Here is a 20,024-nt window from a genome sequence, read left to right on the forward strand (position 1 = left end):
CATTATTGGTTGCCGAATGCAAAACGTTCATTATTTAGTTTATTTATTTAAACACCTTATATGTATGCAGTATAGAAAATTGACTGTATAAATCGTATTAAATACTCGGATAATGCATTTTTAAGAACAGCAGTTCCCAGCATCACCTTTTGCAAGCATTTTTTTTAGAGTACTTCCATATTTTGCTTTAAAATAATTAATACACAAAATCGTGGGCACTTAGTAAACACTTTGTCACTAATAATACACACTATCATGACAAGGCTTTGACAAGGACTACAATGACGTCACAACTGTCAGCTGAAGCGCGGGAAGAGGCGAACGTACGTCTTATGAGGATGAACAATCCTATTAGTTTACCGTTCTTGTGTACTGTATAAGTACAGTAAAGTGTGTCCCAGTGTCTCTGAGTTTTACAGAGTTTCTCGTTTATGAGTAGAGACACAAAGATGTGGTTTTCACATATTTGCTACTTTTTTGTGGAACTAAAATTACTAAACCACATATTTCTCCTAGCCCTTTTAATTCTGGAAATTCAGGGCGATTTTAAAATTGTTGCATTTTTCGACTGCCCTCGTATCTCTCTCGGTGTTAAATGCTTAACGTTCATATCAAATAAACTCTTAGTCACGCGATTAAGCATATTATCTTTTAATCAAAATATTTTAGGAAACAAAAATACATTAATTATAAATATATCAACAGTTACTATTTACATCAAGAAAACCCACCTTCTTAAGAGCACTAAGGGACATAAAGGGCCATTACTACCGCTTTCCCGTTCAAAATATTCTAATAAAGTTGCGATGAGTTTTTACGACTTTTAAGCTATCTTGTACACTTCGCACTAAAAGAGGTTCTAAAAAGAACAATGTTCGACTGCAAGGTCTGCTAGTAAACATTTTTAAGCTTAAAGTATCACAACACTATTATTTATTTAAACCAAAAACTCGTAATACAAAACTAAAGTGTCCAAACGAATGACAATATCGGGAAAAAAATAAATAAATGCGGCAACTTGACATTTTTACAGCAGGGCTACCACCTGAATGCCCAGCGCAAAATTTAAATTCCAGTTAGTCAGCACGGCGCCGAATATGTCCATGGTTGGCAACAATGAATTTAAAAATCGCGCCCTCGATTACGTAACTAAATGTTTATTTGATATGAAATATAGAAAGAAATTGATTTATTACACAATTTTTCGTCGTTCTGTATGTATATTTTTTATACAACAGAAGCTTTTTATACTATAAAAATGATTATAGCACATAATTGAACAGCTTTGTAATAATAAAATTAAACTTATTAACATATTTATTCAGGAAGCAGACAGCAGGGCAATCAGGAAGCAGGACTCGCCAAAGACGGGGCCAGGGGAGAGGCCGTGGCAGATGACCCACCACTTGTGACGATCAACACACTGAAGGAGGCTATAGGAACTGCCATCAAAGCCAAACAGCAAGAGACGTGGCAACACCGTGAGGACTGCCCTACAGCTCGAAGACTATGGCCAGTGATAGATAGCAAGAAGACAAAACAACTACTAGAGCACAAAAAAAGGACATAGTACGCATAATTGTAGGTGTCGTCACTGGAAACTGACCCACGGGGGTAAACCTCGTAAAATGGAAAGTTTCCGACGACGATTACTGCAGAGAATGCGGAGTGGAAGAAGAAACCATACAGCACCTCCTGCTGTGCCACTGTCCGGCACTGGAATACCGACGCTTTAAAACTTTAGGGCAAGGTTTTTTGGAGGGACCAGAGGAAGCAGCAGAAGCCAACATCAGCGACATCGGGAACTTTGCAAAGACCTGGAAGTGCTTTAACGCAAAGAAAGAATGAGAGGAAGGTTTGGTAAAACAATACAGGGGTATCGCAATGGGCCCAAGGCCTCCGAGTGAGGGATTAAATATGATCCCAAACCCCAGCAACCTAACCTAACCTAACCTAACATATTTATTTCAATTTATATTGCTTTTGTTTTAAATATTTATAGGTTAATCCTGACCTGTAGTATCATTCATTCTATACATTAGCGTTGTCACTAATAGAAATTACATAAACAAACTCAATTGAAAAAAATCCTGATTTCCATAATTAAGATTAAATTATTCGCCGTATTACATAAATTAAAGAATTACTCTTATCACGGCTGCTGCCATTTCGGTCTTAAAATATATCGCATAACCATATTCATATTTTAACACCTTTCAGTTGTACAAGAGCCATTAGAGCCCTCGCTGATACGCAAAACAACAAAAATTTAATTATACAGCGATAAAACGGCTACCAGGGTTGGGATTATGTCATGGTTTTATGGTTATATTACGTGTTGTCTTTTTACTTTGAATTTACTACTTAAGAGTCTATTACGCTGTACTTTCGGGTTGCTCTCAGGGGTCGGGTAAAGCGGGTGTGTGGCCGAAGGAAATATATATTATATTTCAGAAATCTGCCTAAGGCTTAGCCCGATTCTGTCGTGTTAAGCCACACCCAAATTTCCAAACACACGTGCTTTGATTTAGGCTTGATTAAGGTTTGCAGAGCTTCAGCATTTGCCATAAAATGGCGAGCAATTTGTTACAAAACCATATAAATTATATATCACTGTAATTACAAAACTTCAATCTATTTCCGTATTGTAACGGAATTTGAAATTATGTCTTTATTTTCGAGAAAATTTAGTCCAAACATAAGGAATATTTTGTTGATGTTTGACCATCAAAATCGTAAAAATAAAGACGTTTTCTAAAAATGTGCTACAATACACATATAGTATAATCCTTTATCTTTAATTTCCTTCTTCATTTGTGTAAAAATACCTAGACAGTTTTACATAAAACGTTAAATGCCGAACGCTTATGTTGCTACTTTTTCAGACTAGTGAAATGAACTCTTAAAAAATAGCATTTCTGTTACAGGTAAAACTATTTTTTTCTGTCTTACCCTGTATTGTTAAAAAATATATAGAAAGTCATCTACAAGGTCCGGCAATAGTGCGTCGAGCATGTAGCTCCTGGAATTAAAAACTTTGGAATTTTGTTTAAGTACAAACCTAAAGTATGTACTAGAATGTACTTCAGGAAAATATTATTTTAATTTATATTGGGTGGACCAAAATAGTGTGAGTGGATCGGGATGATTTTTTAAATAAAACACCCTGTATATTATTGCATTTTGGCTTCCCTTCAGGTCACTTTAAATAATCCTAAGATATGAGTAAATATATTTCGATAGTTTCAGAGACATTAATAAAGAAATAAAAAATATATATTTTTCAGCCTCTCAAAAAATTATTAAAAATACAAAAACTCTCATAAAATAAAACTATATTAGGTATTTACTTTAGAAGGTTTATACTATTTTTGCCATAAATATGGTAATCGTAAATGATACAATATGTTCAAAATCTTCTGCCAAACTTTCAAAAATAGGTTTTGCTTTTTTAAATAGATGTACACAATTTTTTGTAGATGGAATATTACAAAATGGACATTTTTTGTATTTACAGTATTTCAAAATTTTTAACAGTTTTACAGATATTCGCGGTTTCATATTTCATATGTCTTTTTCCAGCAAATTTCCATAATGCTTTTTCTCTGGTATTTTACCGTTGAAAGAGCCATATGAGATAATAATGCGTGTATCTCCGAAACCATATGGGGAGCAGACTTTCTAGATGCATTTCGTCCATTTTTTTGAATTTTGACAAACAAAGAAAAACTGCCACGCTTCTTGCAAGAATCTTACCGAGAAACTAGTATACTTGAAAAATGGATAAAGATCATAAAAATATCACATCCATATGTAAAAAATCTGGTTTTGATAATATCTGGAAATATAAAAAAAACTGTTGACTGTCCTTTAGGCGTGAAATGTTTTATTTTTTTGCTACCACCGTCCGTATTCCATTTATTATTTTAAGTAATATTATTTAAAAAAAATAGAGAAGTTGTAATACAAAAAAAACTCTTCATCTGGCAATGATAAACCAACAGCAGTATGTTCACAGCACACAAGGACATACTTCTATTTGTTTGTCACCGCCAATGAACATACAGCACATAGAAAGTCTAAGGTATATTCGCCATTTAATTCGAATGGGATAAAATGTATTTAACACGTCTTTTCTGGCATTATATTGTAATTCTGTGTATGTAGTTTACAATGCCACTTTTCGTTGAAAATTTTAAAAAATGGACAAAATGCATTTAGTAAGTCTGCTCCTCATATTATATGGTGCTTCTGAATAAGAAACTCCTATGTAATCAGAAGTTCTGATACATGTCCAAATTTGAAGATATTTGAAGAACTTAACAAATTTTTAACTTTTTCCACTAATTACACCTCAAAATTTGCGAATAATATCATTTTGACCGTTACCATCCATAAAGAGAAATTGTTATAAAGATATAAAGTTTATTTTTTGACTACCATAAGTTGTTGCTAGGATAATTTACTAATTTTAATTGTATTTTTAATCGATAATTGAAACCACTAATTTATTCTAATAGTTTAGAGATTCTAAATAAGACTTAATGAAATTCTTTTACAAGTCAATTAACAAGATTAATAACTTATTAGTTTTTACCCAACCCTATTTACTAAGAAAGTGCAATAAAACAGCCACCATGATTTATGCACTTATTACAACAGAACCAAAGGCAAAGAGAGCAAAACAGAGAGCAGATTTTTCGGAATCCGCGTCCACGTACCGGTGCCACAGCTCAGTACTAGAATAATTGCGAAACATAGAACTTCCTCGGCGAGCGCGCCAAGAATGCACAGATAAGAATAATATTTTAATATCGATATCTGAAATGATTTCCTGTTACGATATCCAGTTATTTATCGATAACGGCGGATGCCGATTCGCTTTTAATGGTATAGAAATCGTCAATACTAGCGGTGGCTGGATCTTTTAATTAGATCTCGGATGGTTATAGTCAGTTGAATATTTGTCCAAGCACGTGCGAAAATATATTATTGCCTGCCATATTCATTTAGTTAAGTACTATGTTAATTATAATATTGTACATTATTCCAGAAGATTTTTAAAATATTGTAACAAATAAAGATAATATTAGAATAATTTATTTCATACGATATCATCAAAGGCTGTCAAATTAGGGGAAGAAAATAAAGTTCTTCTACTCTGGATGCTAGGATAGAAGGCAATAAAGAAGAAAACGATCTAGCTAGAAAAGGAACGAACACTCCAATGACTGAATCAGAACCATTCTTGTTCCCAAGTGGAAACCAACTTAAAGCGGAACTCAGGCTGGAAGACTCCATCCTTAACCTGGAATGGGAATCAAAGATATTCGAAATTTTTTCTAGAGCTTACGACCGAGAAAAATCAAAGATTTTCCTTAATTTAAGTAAGCATAATCTTCGGATTGTCACGGGGCTTTTACCAGGACACTGCCTCCTCAATGAACACTGAGTGTTTCAAAATATTTCTTATTTTATTTTTTATTATGGTAAAAAGTTGAAAGTACATTTAAAAACAACAATTTTGGCTCCTAGTAGAATCCTTAATATTAATATTAAGATTTGCCTCAATTTATTTGTTGTTTTCTCATTTAAATAACACGGAAAGTTTTCTTTTTTATTTTTGAATTTTAATAATTTCCGAATGGTTTGTTTCCGCAACATCCTCGCGAGAAGATTTATAGCAAATATCACGCTCTCCAAAAAACGTCTGAAGGTTAAAGCTCCTCAGATCAACTGTCTCAAAGATATCAGCGATCAAAAATAACACCATTCAAAATTTCAAATATTTTCCAATACAACTACAAAAAATATCATACTCGATATTTATATAATTTTTCCTGTAAGGTCACTTCAATTCTGTAAACCTCATTTTTTTTGTTAATTTACTCACAATATGCACAGAAATATAAATAACATTTAATAATGCACAATTTTTTTAATTGTACATTATAATATAGTTATTATTATATTATAATAAAAAAGAAAAAATCCATGTTATTTAAATAGAAAAACAACAAATAAATTGAGGCAAACCTTAATATTAATATTAAGGGTTCTACTAGGCGCCAAAATTTTTGTTTTTAAATGTACTTTCAAGTTTTCAACAACATAATATATTTTTTTCTTTTGAAACACCCTAATAAACACTTCAGATTGAAACTAAGAAACAATGGTGAATGCAGATTCTGTCGGGAAAATGAGTAAACACCAGAACACCTTATCATTGAGTACGCCCAGACGACAACCATTCGTGTCATAATCTTTGGTGATACTGATATCGGAGATGAAGAAATAATATCCTCTCTTAAACCCAATCAGACTGCATGATAATTTATGATTCAAGAAAGGAAAACACATTCGCATACTTGATTTCACTCTGGAAAATAGGTTTTTACAGTTATAAGTCCAGCAATTTGTTTCTACCGGACTAGGCAATTTTTTTTATACCCTCCTGATTATTTTCTTGGTACCAGCTGTCTTCAGCCTCATACTTTTCTCCATAACATCTTTCGGAATCAGATTTTCAGTACTTTTCGACTCCATTTCATCAGCTTTTTTTAAAATAAGTAAATATTTTAATAGCACTGACTTAAGTGACTCGACTTTGGCGTAAATGAAATTAGAACAGTTACATTGCGTAGATATATCCCAAAGAATGCAGTAGAAAATTCAAATTTTATGTCAGTACTGACAATGTTGCACCAGTAAATAAAATAGTATTAAAAAGGTACTTAAGGGGATTAAAAAATACTCAATTTTGATTGATTTTTCAACCATATTGTATAATTAATAATATTATTTTTAGTTAGTCACTAATTATTTCCATTTTTATTCAAACGCAAATTTAAAATAACAGCTCTTCTTTCCGTTGAAGCTCTAGTAAACCTTTAATAAAAATACGTATTCCCCAATTAAATTTAACAAATGAACCACTAAAACAAAAATCAATGTAGTATTATTTGAGAATAATCAACCGTAATGTTTTAAAATTGCTTTCATTTTTTTAAATCTATTTGAAATAAACCAGCTCATCCAAACTTTCTTCCCGTATTGCGAAGAACGCCTGTTTTTTTTTGTATTTAGTTTTTTATATAAAAGTAAATTAAACACTTTCCAAATAATTGTTCCAAAAAGCGTTTAATTTTGATTTTTCTACCTATTTGGAGTACCAAATATTTGAATAAAATTACAAAAAATCTAGTACATCTCCTTTTCTATTTGAAGTATGTCTTCCGGTTAAAACAACAATTTGTAAAAGAGAAAAAAAATGAGGCAGACCTACTTTCCTACGGTCTCTTTTTTAATCATCTATCGAAATCTATCCTTGCCGCTGTTTCTATTGGTAACCGAAATGATTATGTCCATTTTTTCGTCAATGTTTCTTCTCTTTTGTAATATTTATTGCTGTATTGTAATGTGGCACCGCAGTTTTTGACTTTTGGAGGTCGAATCTGATGTAGTTTAATTAAAAAAAATCCTTAGTTAATTTACTGTTACTGTATTGAATCTACACAGAAAGAAATATTTACATGAATTTATTGGCACTGTCGATGGTTTCAAGCATGGAATAACAAATGACACAGAAATGACATATTTTAGAAAATATTTTTGAAGCAACAGCAGCAGCATTCTCAGCTTATTCAACCATTTCCAATTATGATGTAGCCTCCCTCACATGTTTAGATACTCCCTTTGTAGTTGGGCCCATTGTTGTATATTGTTGGCTATGCGGGCCCAAGTTATCCCTTCCAGTTTCTTAATATCATAGTTCCATGTCAGGTTTTTCCTTCCTCTAGGTCTTTTAATTTGTCGTGGGTATCATGTTGTAATTTTTGTGGTCCATCTGTTGTCCGACTTTCTTGCCAGGTGTCCTGTTCATTGCCACCTGAGGGATTTGATTCTGTGGATGACATATATTACCTGGATCTTTTGTCGTATCCACTCTATTCTTTTACGATCTTTCTTGGTTATTCCCAGCATATTTCGTTCCATTGAGCGTTATGCGACCTGCAGTTTTCTTATAATGTCAATTTTAAGAGTCCAGTTTTCGCATGCATAGGTCATGACTTTAGATAATTGACATTTTTGAAGACATAGTAATTTCTAATCGCAATTGTGCACTGCTATGAGGCAAAAGAACATTTGCAATTTTAATTAATCTATACTACAGGAGTTTGATTATTTTATAAACAATTTTTAGCTAAATTATTTGAATCATTTAAATTTTATATTAAGTTCTCATCTATATCTATTATACAAGGGCGAGTATTTGGGCGAAAATTTGAAACACACTGAAAAACGGTTTATCAAAGTATGGAATTCCAATTCTGTGCAAAAAAACAACGAACTCAATCATGAAGGTACATTTTTTCTCAATAGTTTATTTTTTGATTCATTTAAATAGTTTAATTTTTATTGGAAATATTCCTTTTTAAAATGACAGTAACGATTTACATTAATTTTAATTTTAAAAGCATGTCTTTGCTTCTGGTCCTCTTCAACACACCTCTGAAATAGAGTTTATACTGTTTTTCTTATATCACTATTACAGAAAACTCATATTATTATTGAGCAGTTACTCTGGGGGAGATAAGGCCACAATAATTTGACCTCTAAGATTATTTAATAAAAGAAGCAATAGACGATAAAACTTCTGGGTTTAAAACCATATTTTTCTAGAGTAACTGACAACAAACAATAATAATATGATGTTTCAATGACAAAGACACTATATCTTAGATGTGTTGATGTGAACCAAAACAAAGGCATGCTCTTAATGCTAAAATTGTTATTAGTTCAGTCATTGGGGATCAAAAAAGGAGCCTGTTTGGAAAAAAGTCCGGAAGTTTTGAAACTTTGCAGGTTTATAGGTTTTGGGGTCCCTTACTAAAATCCATAAAATGCACATTTCGAGACTTGCCGCCGGCGCCGGCGCCGGCGCCGCCATCTTGCCAAGATGGCGCCCGAAATCGGTATTTTGTAAATATCTCGAAAACTATGCGTTTTTCGTAAAAATTTGAAGAGAAAAAAATTAAAGAGAATAAAATTTCCTATAAAAAAGGTTCTATGAAAATTTTCGCGAAAGTCAATCGTTTAGGCACAAAATCACTGGAAATTTTACAATTTTGCGTAAAGAATGATACACAGTATGTCGATTTTCCGAAATCAAATGTCGATTAGGGTTCACTAAAACTAGTTTTAGTTTAGTTTCCTGAATTTTGTCATAAAACAGTGGCGTATCATTAATTCGTTTAATATAATAATAATTTATTTATGAATAATTAATTGTCGTGCTGGACAGCATTCATTGCGAACTTACCACCAGGTTCAGCATTGGTCTGGTTGTACCAAAGATGCCGAAGAATGGGGTTGGAAGAAAACAAAAACAGGCATTACTCCAGTCACAACGTTGACAGATCCAGCTCCAAAATCCCTATTTGCATTTTTATCCTGTAAATGCAAACCCAACAACTGTGGTAAAGCCTGCGGATACAGAAAAGCTGGATTAGAATGATTTGTGCATACCGCAGTGGGAAATCATGTGACAACGTCACTGAAGTGTCACTCGTCGAATCCGATGAAGAGGAGTTGGACTTGCCTATAGATATCCCTCTGGCGGCTGAAGATGAAGAGTTGGACGAATTGAGAGACCACCCTGATGAGCCCAGCACAGCAGATACGATCGACTTTACATCAATGAGCCAGGTCCGTCGGTCTTGTGCAGATAAGTTAAAGTTTTTAATTTATCTAGTGGAGTAGGCCTCCGGGGAAACCACGTTAAAATACCTCTTGGGTGGTGTGGAAACAAGTACACATTTTCAATAATTAAAATTAATTATTCATAAATTAATGAGCGAATTAATGATACGCCACTGTTTCATGACAAAATTGAAGAAACTAAACCAAAACTAGTTTTAGTGAACCCTAATCGACATTTGATTTCGGAAAATTGACTATACGTAATATATCATATTTTACGCAAAATTATAAAATTTCCAGGGATTTTGTGCCTAAACGCTTAACTTTAGGAAAAATTTTCATAGAACCTTTTTTATAGAAAATGTTATTCTCTTTAATTTTACTCTCCCCAAATTTTTGCGAAAAACGCATAGTTTTCGAGATATTTACAAAATACCGATTTTGGGCGCCGCCATCTTGGCAAGATGGCGGCGCCGGCGGCGAGTCTGGAAATGTGCATTTTATGGATTTTAGTTAGGGACCCCAAAACCTATAAACCTGCAAAGTTGCAAAACTTCCGGACTTTTTTCCAAGCAAAAATCCCCAATGAATGAACTATATTGATTGTTCTCTTTGAAAGCGAATATTTCCGATAAAAAAGCTTCTTTTTTTTCAGTGTGCAAAATTTTATATGGGTATCAACACACTGAAAACTGTTATTACTTTATTACAATGGAACAATTAGTCAAAACATTTTGCTACATTAATTAATGTAACCTTATCCAAAATTCCGAAATGAATTGAACAATTTTTCGTTACAAAGGAAAACTAATTAGATAATAATCTTCGAAATACCAAAAGATTTAAAATTAAAATATCAACTATAATATAAGCTCAAGAAATATCGTTTGTTGATTAAAGTCATTAAGTGTTTTATTAATCAATAGATATGACGTATCGTCTGTTAATATAACAAATAATAATAAGGCAAAAGTTCAAGAATGTTTATACATGCTTGTCTGATATATATAAATGTGTAGATATTTATTATTATCATTTATAACATTATCATGTTATTTTCTATTATATCATATTTAGATTAGTATACAGAGTCTTCAAACAAATACACAGCATTAAACACACAGTTTAATTCCTGGAGAATATTTCCTCGTCATTTCATCAAATGTTCTGGATCGTTGTTTAATTTTTTTGGGATATATAAAAAAAATAAAAAATTTATAAAACTAATTTCTCTGCTACCTCGAACCAAAAATTATTTCAATGTATAATATAATTTTTTCTGCACCTTTCAGTTGACTATGGAAATTTTAAATAAATTATTATTACATATTAAAACAGATTAATTTTTGCAGACCTTCCACATCAATTTAGGCTAGCTATAATATGCAATTTACTATATTAATTAGATATTTAATGAAATAGTGAACGCCGAATTTTAAATTTATACCCAGTGGCTCAAAATATTATTTTGGATATGTTAAAATAAAATATTCGATAGAATAAACTTTCTTGAAGCCTAAAATTTTCAAGGATTTGTGAGAATGGATCATTCCGATTTTATAGCCAAATAACTAAATAATAAATATTTAACCATTATGTTATGACGATCATATTTAGACTATCCAATTAAAACCACCATTGATAGATAAGATATTTAAAAATATCTCGTTTATAAAATGTGACCTTATATCGTGTCCGACACTTCGCAATCAATGTGTGAAATTTGACGTTTAATAAATCTATTAATGATGAATGTCTTTCACAATTACTAATAAAATATATCGCTTGCTTAAGAAAAAAATAAATAATGAATTAATCATACCCGATTGATCTTTTTTACCTTAATATAAATTATATTACATTATGAAAGAACGAAGAAAGACTATTTAAAATATCTTTTTCTACAACCGTTTAGTTATAACGTTTTTACATCACTATTTTTTAGTATTTCAGTTACGTTATGAGATTCATAACACAACTAGTGGTGTTTGGTGTTATGAATCTATAATATAACACAACTAGTTTTTATAATAATGATAATTCCCCACAATTATAATTAAAAAAATGTGACAAATATTATAGTTAAAGGTGTTAAAGATGGGCGACTAATAAACGAAAATTAAAACAGCATTTTCTTATTTTTCGGTTTGTAAATAAAACGTAAAAGTACAACAAATTTCTAAATATAAAATCGAACGAAAGTAAGCATGAATACAAAACAGCACAAAGAATTGTACGGACAGCTATAACAAAAAAGAAAAACGAAAGCTGGGAAAGAAACTGCACAAGAATTAATACATATATAGGAGGTAGTAGAAGTACCGAAAGCTGGAGAATATTAAGGTCCCTTCGAAAAGAGAAGACTAAAGATATCATCTCACCAATTACATTAACAAAATGGGACGAATACTTTGCTAAACTGTTGACCGAAGAAAGGGCCGAATATCAACAAACATTTCAGCCACAATCCGACATTCAAATAAGAACCGCAGCTTCTCCACTGAGGATCAATACCAAAGAAGTAAAACAAATTTGCCAAACCCTGAAAAATAGAAAATCGCCTGGTCCAGGTGAAATTCCTCCAGAATTACTCAAGTACGGCACGGATAAATTATATAAGCAGCTCGCTAGTCTTTTCCAAAAGTGCCTTAATGGTGAAAATATACCGAAAGAATGGAAGACATCATATATAACAACAATACACAAGAAAGGAAGTAAAGACGATTGCGATAACTATCGAGGAATCTCCGTGCTGAGCTCTGTTTCAAGGGTCTATGAAAAATTGGTCAAAAAGAGAATTGCAGAAGAATACCGGGATATGGAGGCTGAAGAACAAGCGGGATTTAGAGATGGTAGATCTACGGTCGACCATTTATTTACACTAACACAGATAATTGAGAAAAAGATGGCAAGAAATCAAGAAATACATCTCCTCTACGTAGACCTCAAGAAAGCATATGATAGTGTACCCCAGTCTAAATTGTGGGAAGCCCTCGAGAAAACAAATATCAGCATAACATTAATTAAGGCTGTCCAAGAACTTTATATGAACAACATTAGCCAAGTAAAGAAAGGACAAACAGTATCAAAGGGATTCAGCATAAACAAAGGTCTTAAACAGGGCTGCTGTCTATCGCCCACACTGTTTAAAATCTATTTGGAACAAGCTCTGAAAACGTGGAAAAGGAAGTGTGAACAGATGGGGATGCCATTAAACGACTCGATACTTTACACTCTTTGTTTCGCTGATGATCAAATAATACTAGCTCAAGACTACGAGGACCTGGAATATATGACCCGCAAACTAATTGAAGAGTATAACAAGTGGGGGCTGGAGGTAAACCTTAAGAAGACGGAATATATGTGTATCGGCGGCGAACAACAGAACATAATCCTAGAACAGCAACAGCAAGAAATAAAACACTACCGAAAATATAAATATCTTGGCATGCACATTACCAACGATGGTAGCCTTGATGAAGAAATTAAGTGCAGAAACAACCAGGGAAGACAAGCAATTAGACAACTCAACAGTATTTTATGAGATAAGGCCGTATCAAAAGAAAACAAACACAAAATTTATAACAGCATAGTTAAAAGTATCATTAGTTATGGTAGTGAAGTATGGCCTTTGAAAGAAAGAAACCTTAAGTTGCTCGAAGCTACATAAATGGACTTTTGGAGGCGCGCGGCCGGAAAATCGAAACTGGATAGAGTTAGAAATGAAAGAATTCAGAACATCATGGGCGTTAAACACCGAATATCAGAAGACATCAAAATTAACAAACTCAGGTGGTACGCGCACGTACAAAGAATGGAAGAGAACAGAATCCCGAAAAAAATACTCAATTGGACACCACAAGGCAAACGCAAGACAGGGAGACCTAGACGGAATTGGAGAGAAGGAATAGACGGGGACATCACAACAAGAGGAATAGACGAAAACCTCTGGACAGACAGAGACCAATGGAGACTGGAAATCAGAAGACGTCGAAGAACGTTATAAACTGATTTGTATATATATATAAATAAAACGTTGTACATGACACGTGCGTTTAAACATGATTACAACACTCGTGTGATTAGAACGACTCGGTCTACGACCTCGTCGTTCTAATCGTTCACACTCGTTGTTGTAGTCATGTTCATAAACACACTTGTACTGTAAATAACTAATATACAACTATTTAAGAACACTTTACGTCTATTATAAACCGTTAAAGTTAAAATGACATAATATGTAGTGAAACTCCAAATTAGCAATTACTACCTGATAGTAATTACTTCTTTAGATATTTAAAGAAGAAAACATTCACCCAAGGTGTATACACCAGTAATGACCTATGCATGCGAAACCTGGACACTTAAAACGGACATCATAAGGAAACTGCAGGTCGCACAATGCTCAATGGAACGAAATATGCTGGGGATAACCAAGAGAGCCCGTAAAAGAATAGAGTAGATAAGACAAAAAAATCAGGATATAATGATGATAGATAGATGTCATCTACAAAATCAAATCCCTCAAATGGGCAGGACACTTGGCAAGAAGAACGGACAACAGATGGACCACAAAAATTACAGCATGGTATCCACAAGGAATTAAGAGACCTAGAAGAAGATTGAATCTGAGATGGGACCACGATATTAGAAAATTAACAGTGACAACTTGGTCCCGCATAGACAACAATAGACAGCAATGGGCCCAACTACAAAGAGAGTATGTGAGAGAGGCTACACCATAATTGGAAATGGTTGAATAAGCTGAAAATGATGATGGTGATCAATTACTTAATGAGAAAAATTCAAAAAACTTTCTGTATTTGATTTTTTGGTTTGTTTTTAATTTTTATTTATGTTATATTTACTAAAATCAAAGAAGCGGTACCCACAAAATACTAATCTAATTATTTTCAAGAAATAAACACGGCCCAATTGTGCAGATATTATTTACAATTTCATTGCTTTCACACATTAAACAAGTAAAAGTTTCACGGTAATTTTAATCTTATTCCAGTAAACTGAGGTATTTCATCTGCTCATGAAATGCCTGGTTAATAAGCCATCTGTATATCCTCAAGATGTTTTATCGTTATTTTTGAAATATCAGATTATTTCTAACTGACAGGATGCTATAAATCTCGGACTTGAAAATTGGTCTTCCAAATGGCAGATGATGATATTTTACAATTTCTAGGCTTCCTCCCGAGGAGTCCAATTATGTAAATATCTAGGTAGGCAATGGTCGCGGCGATTACGATTATCTAAAAACATATAGCTATAATTTAATATGTCACAGTTTTAATGAATTATGCTTTGAACTTCTTTCAGGAAATGTACCTATGATTTTAAACGAGAGAAGTTCTATAAAATTATTTATTGTTATCAGAGATATAAATGATATCTGTAAACAAAGGAAAAACTATTTAAAATATCTAAATACAACTACACTGGAACGATTTCGTTTTTTTAGCAGATACGGCTATTATAAACCCTTTTTACCATAGCAACTGTTAAAATTGCCTTATGTCTATCAAAAATAGTAGATAAAATAGTACTTTAACCACAATGGTAGATTAAATGATACTTTAACAGCGAGGATAGGTTAAAAACTTTATTTCTTCTCGCAAGTTTTTTAATTGCTTCCATTTTTGAAAATGTTTGTATTCCTTTTCATAAGTTATTCGGGATTTAAATGGAAGTAGTTTGGATATGGCGTTTGTCGCCTCAGCCTGAATATCTGTTGGTAATTTACTTATTTCGTTTTTAGCCATTTCTGGCGCTAATTCAATCAGCAATCGACACAAAAGAGAATTAAAAGATATTGACTCAAAACTGACAACTAAAGAGACAGCTTTATTTATTTGTCAAATTACATAGAAACCAACGCCAACCCAGCACAATATTTTTTCTACTCGTAATAAATTCCTTGAAACAATAATTTCTGAATATTTTTTAAAACGTAACTCGCTATGGAAAAAAATATTGTTTTACACACGACGATAAAATTGCATTATCGTCTCCCGAAATTAATTCACTCCCGATTTCATCGCTTGTGAATTAATCTTTTCGATCGACGATAAAATACCATTTTATCGTCTTGTATAAAAGATAACTATTAATAAACCTTACTCATTTTAACAGAGTTGACACTCTGTTAAAATGACATTATACAAAGTTCATTTTTTGCGTTGTTAAACTCTACTCTATGCCCTGTTTCATCAATGCTGCAAAATTTGTAAGCATTCATGGAACACAGGTTTTATCCAAATTATTCATGATGTTGTAAGGTTGAGCAAGAGTTTTCATTTTTGTATCTCTTCTAATTTACAAGATCCCTCTTTTGCCTATTCCTAACTATCTGCGATACCGCCTATAAAAAAGCTCCTGGTTTTTCAATAACACAATGTTCGTATAAAAAAATCGAGTCTTCTATCAACCAGTTAATTGAATAATAAAAAAACAATTAGCCTGTCCATTTTTTACAACCAGGATACTGTACGCGTACGCAGAGACGGAACGAATGACACATAAGTTACGTCAAACGATCTTATTGTTATCGGTATATTTATATATACGATCTGATTAATCTAATTAGTTATTTACATGTCGAGATAATAAATCTTTCGCTCTTGTTTTGTCTTTTAACGTACAGTATACGGATATGCGACGAGGTGATATGGCTTTTATAGGGGAATTTTTCTAGTTAGTATATAAAATAACTAATGAAATTAATATAGATTCAGGATCTGAGGACAATAGACAATTTAATAACTAGGTAAAACATTAATCTACAGGGTGAGTTTCCTACGATGTTCTCTATGGGTATCTCGGAAACTACTGGAGATGGAGAGTTGGTTAAATGGGGAAAGAATTGCAGTTTTTTGGGGTCATAAATATGCGCCTTTCAGATTTTTGAAAAAGTTCATGGCTTACTACATATTTCGAAAAAAACAAATTTCGGCTATTTTGAAAATTGTCCCTAATTCCATTATAATCTATTTTAGACAAAAAGTTTTCAGATAAAAGTTGTAGATAATCACATCCTTAATGAAATTGTTTCCTCCGTTTTTTTTTCTAAAGCCTGTCATTTTTGACATATGACACAAATATATATTTTTTTAAATAGAAACCATAGTTGGTCATGACTTCATAAGAAGCGCCATTTTTGTAAGCTTTTCGGCGATATAAGCTATAATATGTTTTCTTCTAAAAAATACTGAGTTATAGCCAATTTTCATAATTTTTAAACAGTTTCACTTAGTTAGCCATGGAAAAAAGTTTAATGGTCTTTGCTCTCAGAAATGTGAAGCTGTCACATCCAAACTTTGTAAATTAAAATAAACAAAAATTGTAAATATGAATTTTTCAAATGAATTCATTTGAAAAAAATATATTTTATATTATGCTAATTTTTAAATAATTACTCGTCTTTTTATTCTTTCAGATACAAAATACTTAAATTAAAAAGTCTTCTTATTGAAAGGATTTCAATTATACATTTTTATTAAAAGATGTTTCTTTTTATTTATTCAATATTAGTTTTTTTTTTAATTTTTACAACTCCAAAATGCTGTTACGTCAGCCGCATCGGCTGCCGACGGGTCTCAATAAACTATCTCTCTCAATGTTGATGGAGAACTAACCTCTCTGTCTCATATACTGACTTTTGTCAAAGTTCTGAGACTGTATGATGAGTTATAGTTATAACTTCCCCCCTCCCATTCAATCTAGAATCTAGTTCAATTCTTATTTAATAAGAACTTGTGGCACCAAGATCGAAAGACGAATGTTTTAATTCATTTTCCACCACATTTTCGCCATTTTGGTATTTACAAAACAAACATCCAAAGAAGTTCATTTATTCCTAGAGAAAATCCGATATTTTTCTGATCGGCACCGGCATCTGACCACTTCGATTCCGGGTTTCCGGTCAGCTGAACAAGGTCAGCGACGAGCACCAAGAAAAAGGAACAGCGCGCCGGCATCGAGGAAAAGCAGCGCGGCGCGGCGCAATAAGAAGAAGACGAGGTGGAAGAAGAAGAGGAGGAAAGAAGCGAATAGTACTACACGGGTTAGGCAGGCACTTAACCCTGTAAATCAAGATATTCTAACAGCACACCGCGGTTTATTTATACACCCGGCCGACCGCTACGAAATAAGAAAAAGAGGCGGCTCGCGCCGCGCAAGAAGCACCTTGGGGAACCTAACTGTTCACGTAATTTTCGAGATTGCACCGCAATATTGATTTATAGAAAACGATGGACGGTCTTCGGAACGGTCCGGCGAACTTCCATGCTCGCCTCGCTCGCGCAAAGCTTATTTATGCATTTGGCCGGTAACTATACAAGTAGAGGCGGATTTTTACGATGGAGCACGGTTGGTAAAATACCGATGCTACCCGACTCATTCATGAAAAAAGGGTGCACATTGATGCACTTGATATTTACGATCTAACGCCAATACGATCTCTGTTACGTCTTAAGGTTGATGTATTGCACCAGTCCTTGTGATGAACCCTCTATTTAAAAATAGAAATATTTCTTTAACCCTTAACTGGTCCGGCGTCGTCTGACAGACTACGCCAAATAATTAACTCATTCTCATTAGTTACTGGGACCGCCCACACAATTGGCGTTCCAGCTAATCCTCCCCCTCTCGGTCTGATAGCCATATTTATGCCCAAACTGGATTAGTTTTTTAGAAGTTATGGCAGAAGTTACTTAAGCCGTAGTCTCTCAGACGACGCCGGACCGTTTGCGTAAGATTTTATGTTTGACAAACTTTTGTAAAATATGGCCGGGCCTTCGAAAAGAGTGCGTTTAGGAGACTCTAGTTATGAAGAAACTCTATGAAAATGATATGATGAGGACTGTGACAGTGACAATATGACAATCTGCCAGACAAATGCGTTTGACAATGTCCAATATTCCAAGAGAAATATACTTTACAATTGGTAGAATACTTGCAATTCCTGTACAACCAGAACACGCCCACGGAGATATTCTTATCCCAGAGTTCTTATCCTAGTTAAAGACAATGTTATGTCCTAGTTTAAAATTATTTTAATGCCTAGAATTACGAATCCATTTTGTAAAACATGTTCAGGAAAACAATGAACTTTGCCTCATGCTGTAACTAAAAACCTTTTCTTTAACTTCAGTTTTATAGTTTATTTTTTTATATATAGTACTAAAAACATATTTCTGTATTATAATCACTGTTAGTAATTTGGTTTAATTTTTTAGAGCTTAGTAAAAATCAAATTGTTTTTTTTTCAAATTTATATGTATGTTATTTTATTTTGTACTATATTTTCTTAAAGCTTATATTAATTTAACCCATTTTTGTCTATAGTAGTTCAATAATACATAATATAATATATAATAAAATAAAAATTTGTTATTTTTTAGTTTTTGTGTGTTTTTTTTCACTTTTTAGAAGGCGTAGTCCCACAGACTACGCCGGACCGTTTATGATACATATCTATTACCGGACCAGTTAAGGGCTAAATTCGAAACATATACCGGGTGTTGCATCGTCGGACGGGACATAGGAAATGCCATGTAAATTTTAATGGGGTCAATTATTGACACATTTAAAAGAATAACTTTAGATATTTTTGATTAGTTCGTTTACGAGATATCGCCGATTTCTTTTTAAATATTTCTCCTTTCTTATGGCCCTGTATTTACATATGAACACCAGTCAAGGTAAAAGATAACTGTCAAATGAAGTTGTCATTTCACAAATTTACCTATTCAGTGCTTTATTATTATTGAAAACTCATTCCTACATCGGAAATCTTAAAGATGTATTTATAAATACAAATTAATATGAATTAAAGTAAAATAAAGCAATCAATTACAAGGTTAATTATAGTATTATTACAATATTCAATAACTTATTAATTTAGGTACTATTAAATTGTTAGAACTCTAGGATTTAAGGAGATGTTCAAATATTCCTCCATCGACTGCTAGACAATAACCCAGGCGATCATAAAATTCTCTTCTTACATTCGCTAGTTGGTAAACTGAAATTCTATTGCATTCGGCAGAAATAGCATTTTTTAACTCGTCTAGATTTGGGTATTTTTTATCCTTGTATAATCCTGTTTTTTAAATGGCCCCAGGGAAAGAAATCATTTGGCGAAATATCAGGAGACCTTGCTGGCCAATTTACTGTATGATTTAGGCCAATAACGTTTCCGTTAAAACTATTGTCTAAATATTCCCGAACAGCCAGGGTACTATGTGCCGGACAGCCATCCATTTGGTACAAATTTCCTGATTTTCCCTAGCGGCATCATGTGAAGCAGG

General features: G+C 33.0%; 1 protein-coding gene across 1 annotated transcript; it reads left to right on the top strand.

Moving 5' to 3' along the window:
• The first annotated feature begins 13,372 nt into the window (after nt 1–13,372).
• Nucleotides 13,373–13,708, top strand: LOC115884231. The gene has a single exon (XM_030902739.1). It carries the CDS (start codon nt 13,373–13,375, stop codon nt 13,706–13,708), a length of 336 nt encoding a protein of 111 aa, XP_030758599.1.
• Nucleotides 13,709–20,024: the final 6,316 nt, after the last annotated feature.

The sequence above is a fragment of the Sitophilus oryzae genome, unplaced genomic scaffold (assembly GCF_002938485.1).
Source record: "Sitophilus oryzae breed Bouriz unplaced genomic scaffold, Soryzae_2.0 scaffold_213_pilon_pilon, whole genome shotgun sequence".
Taxonomy (NCBI): domain Eukaryota; kingdom Metazoa; phylum Arthropoda; class Insecta; order Coleoptera; family Curculionidae; genus Sitophilus; species Sitophilus oryzae.

Excerpts from the sequence above, each read along its gene's own strand:
- LOC115884231 (XM_030902739.1), top strand. The coding sequence starts at position 13,373 with ATGGACTTTTGGAGGCGCGCGGCCGGAAAATCGAAACTGGATAGAGTT.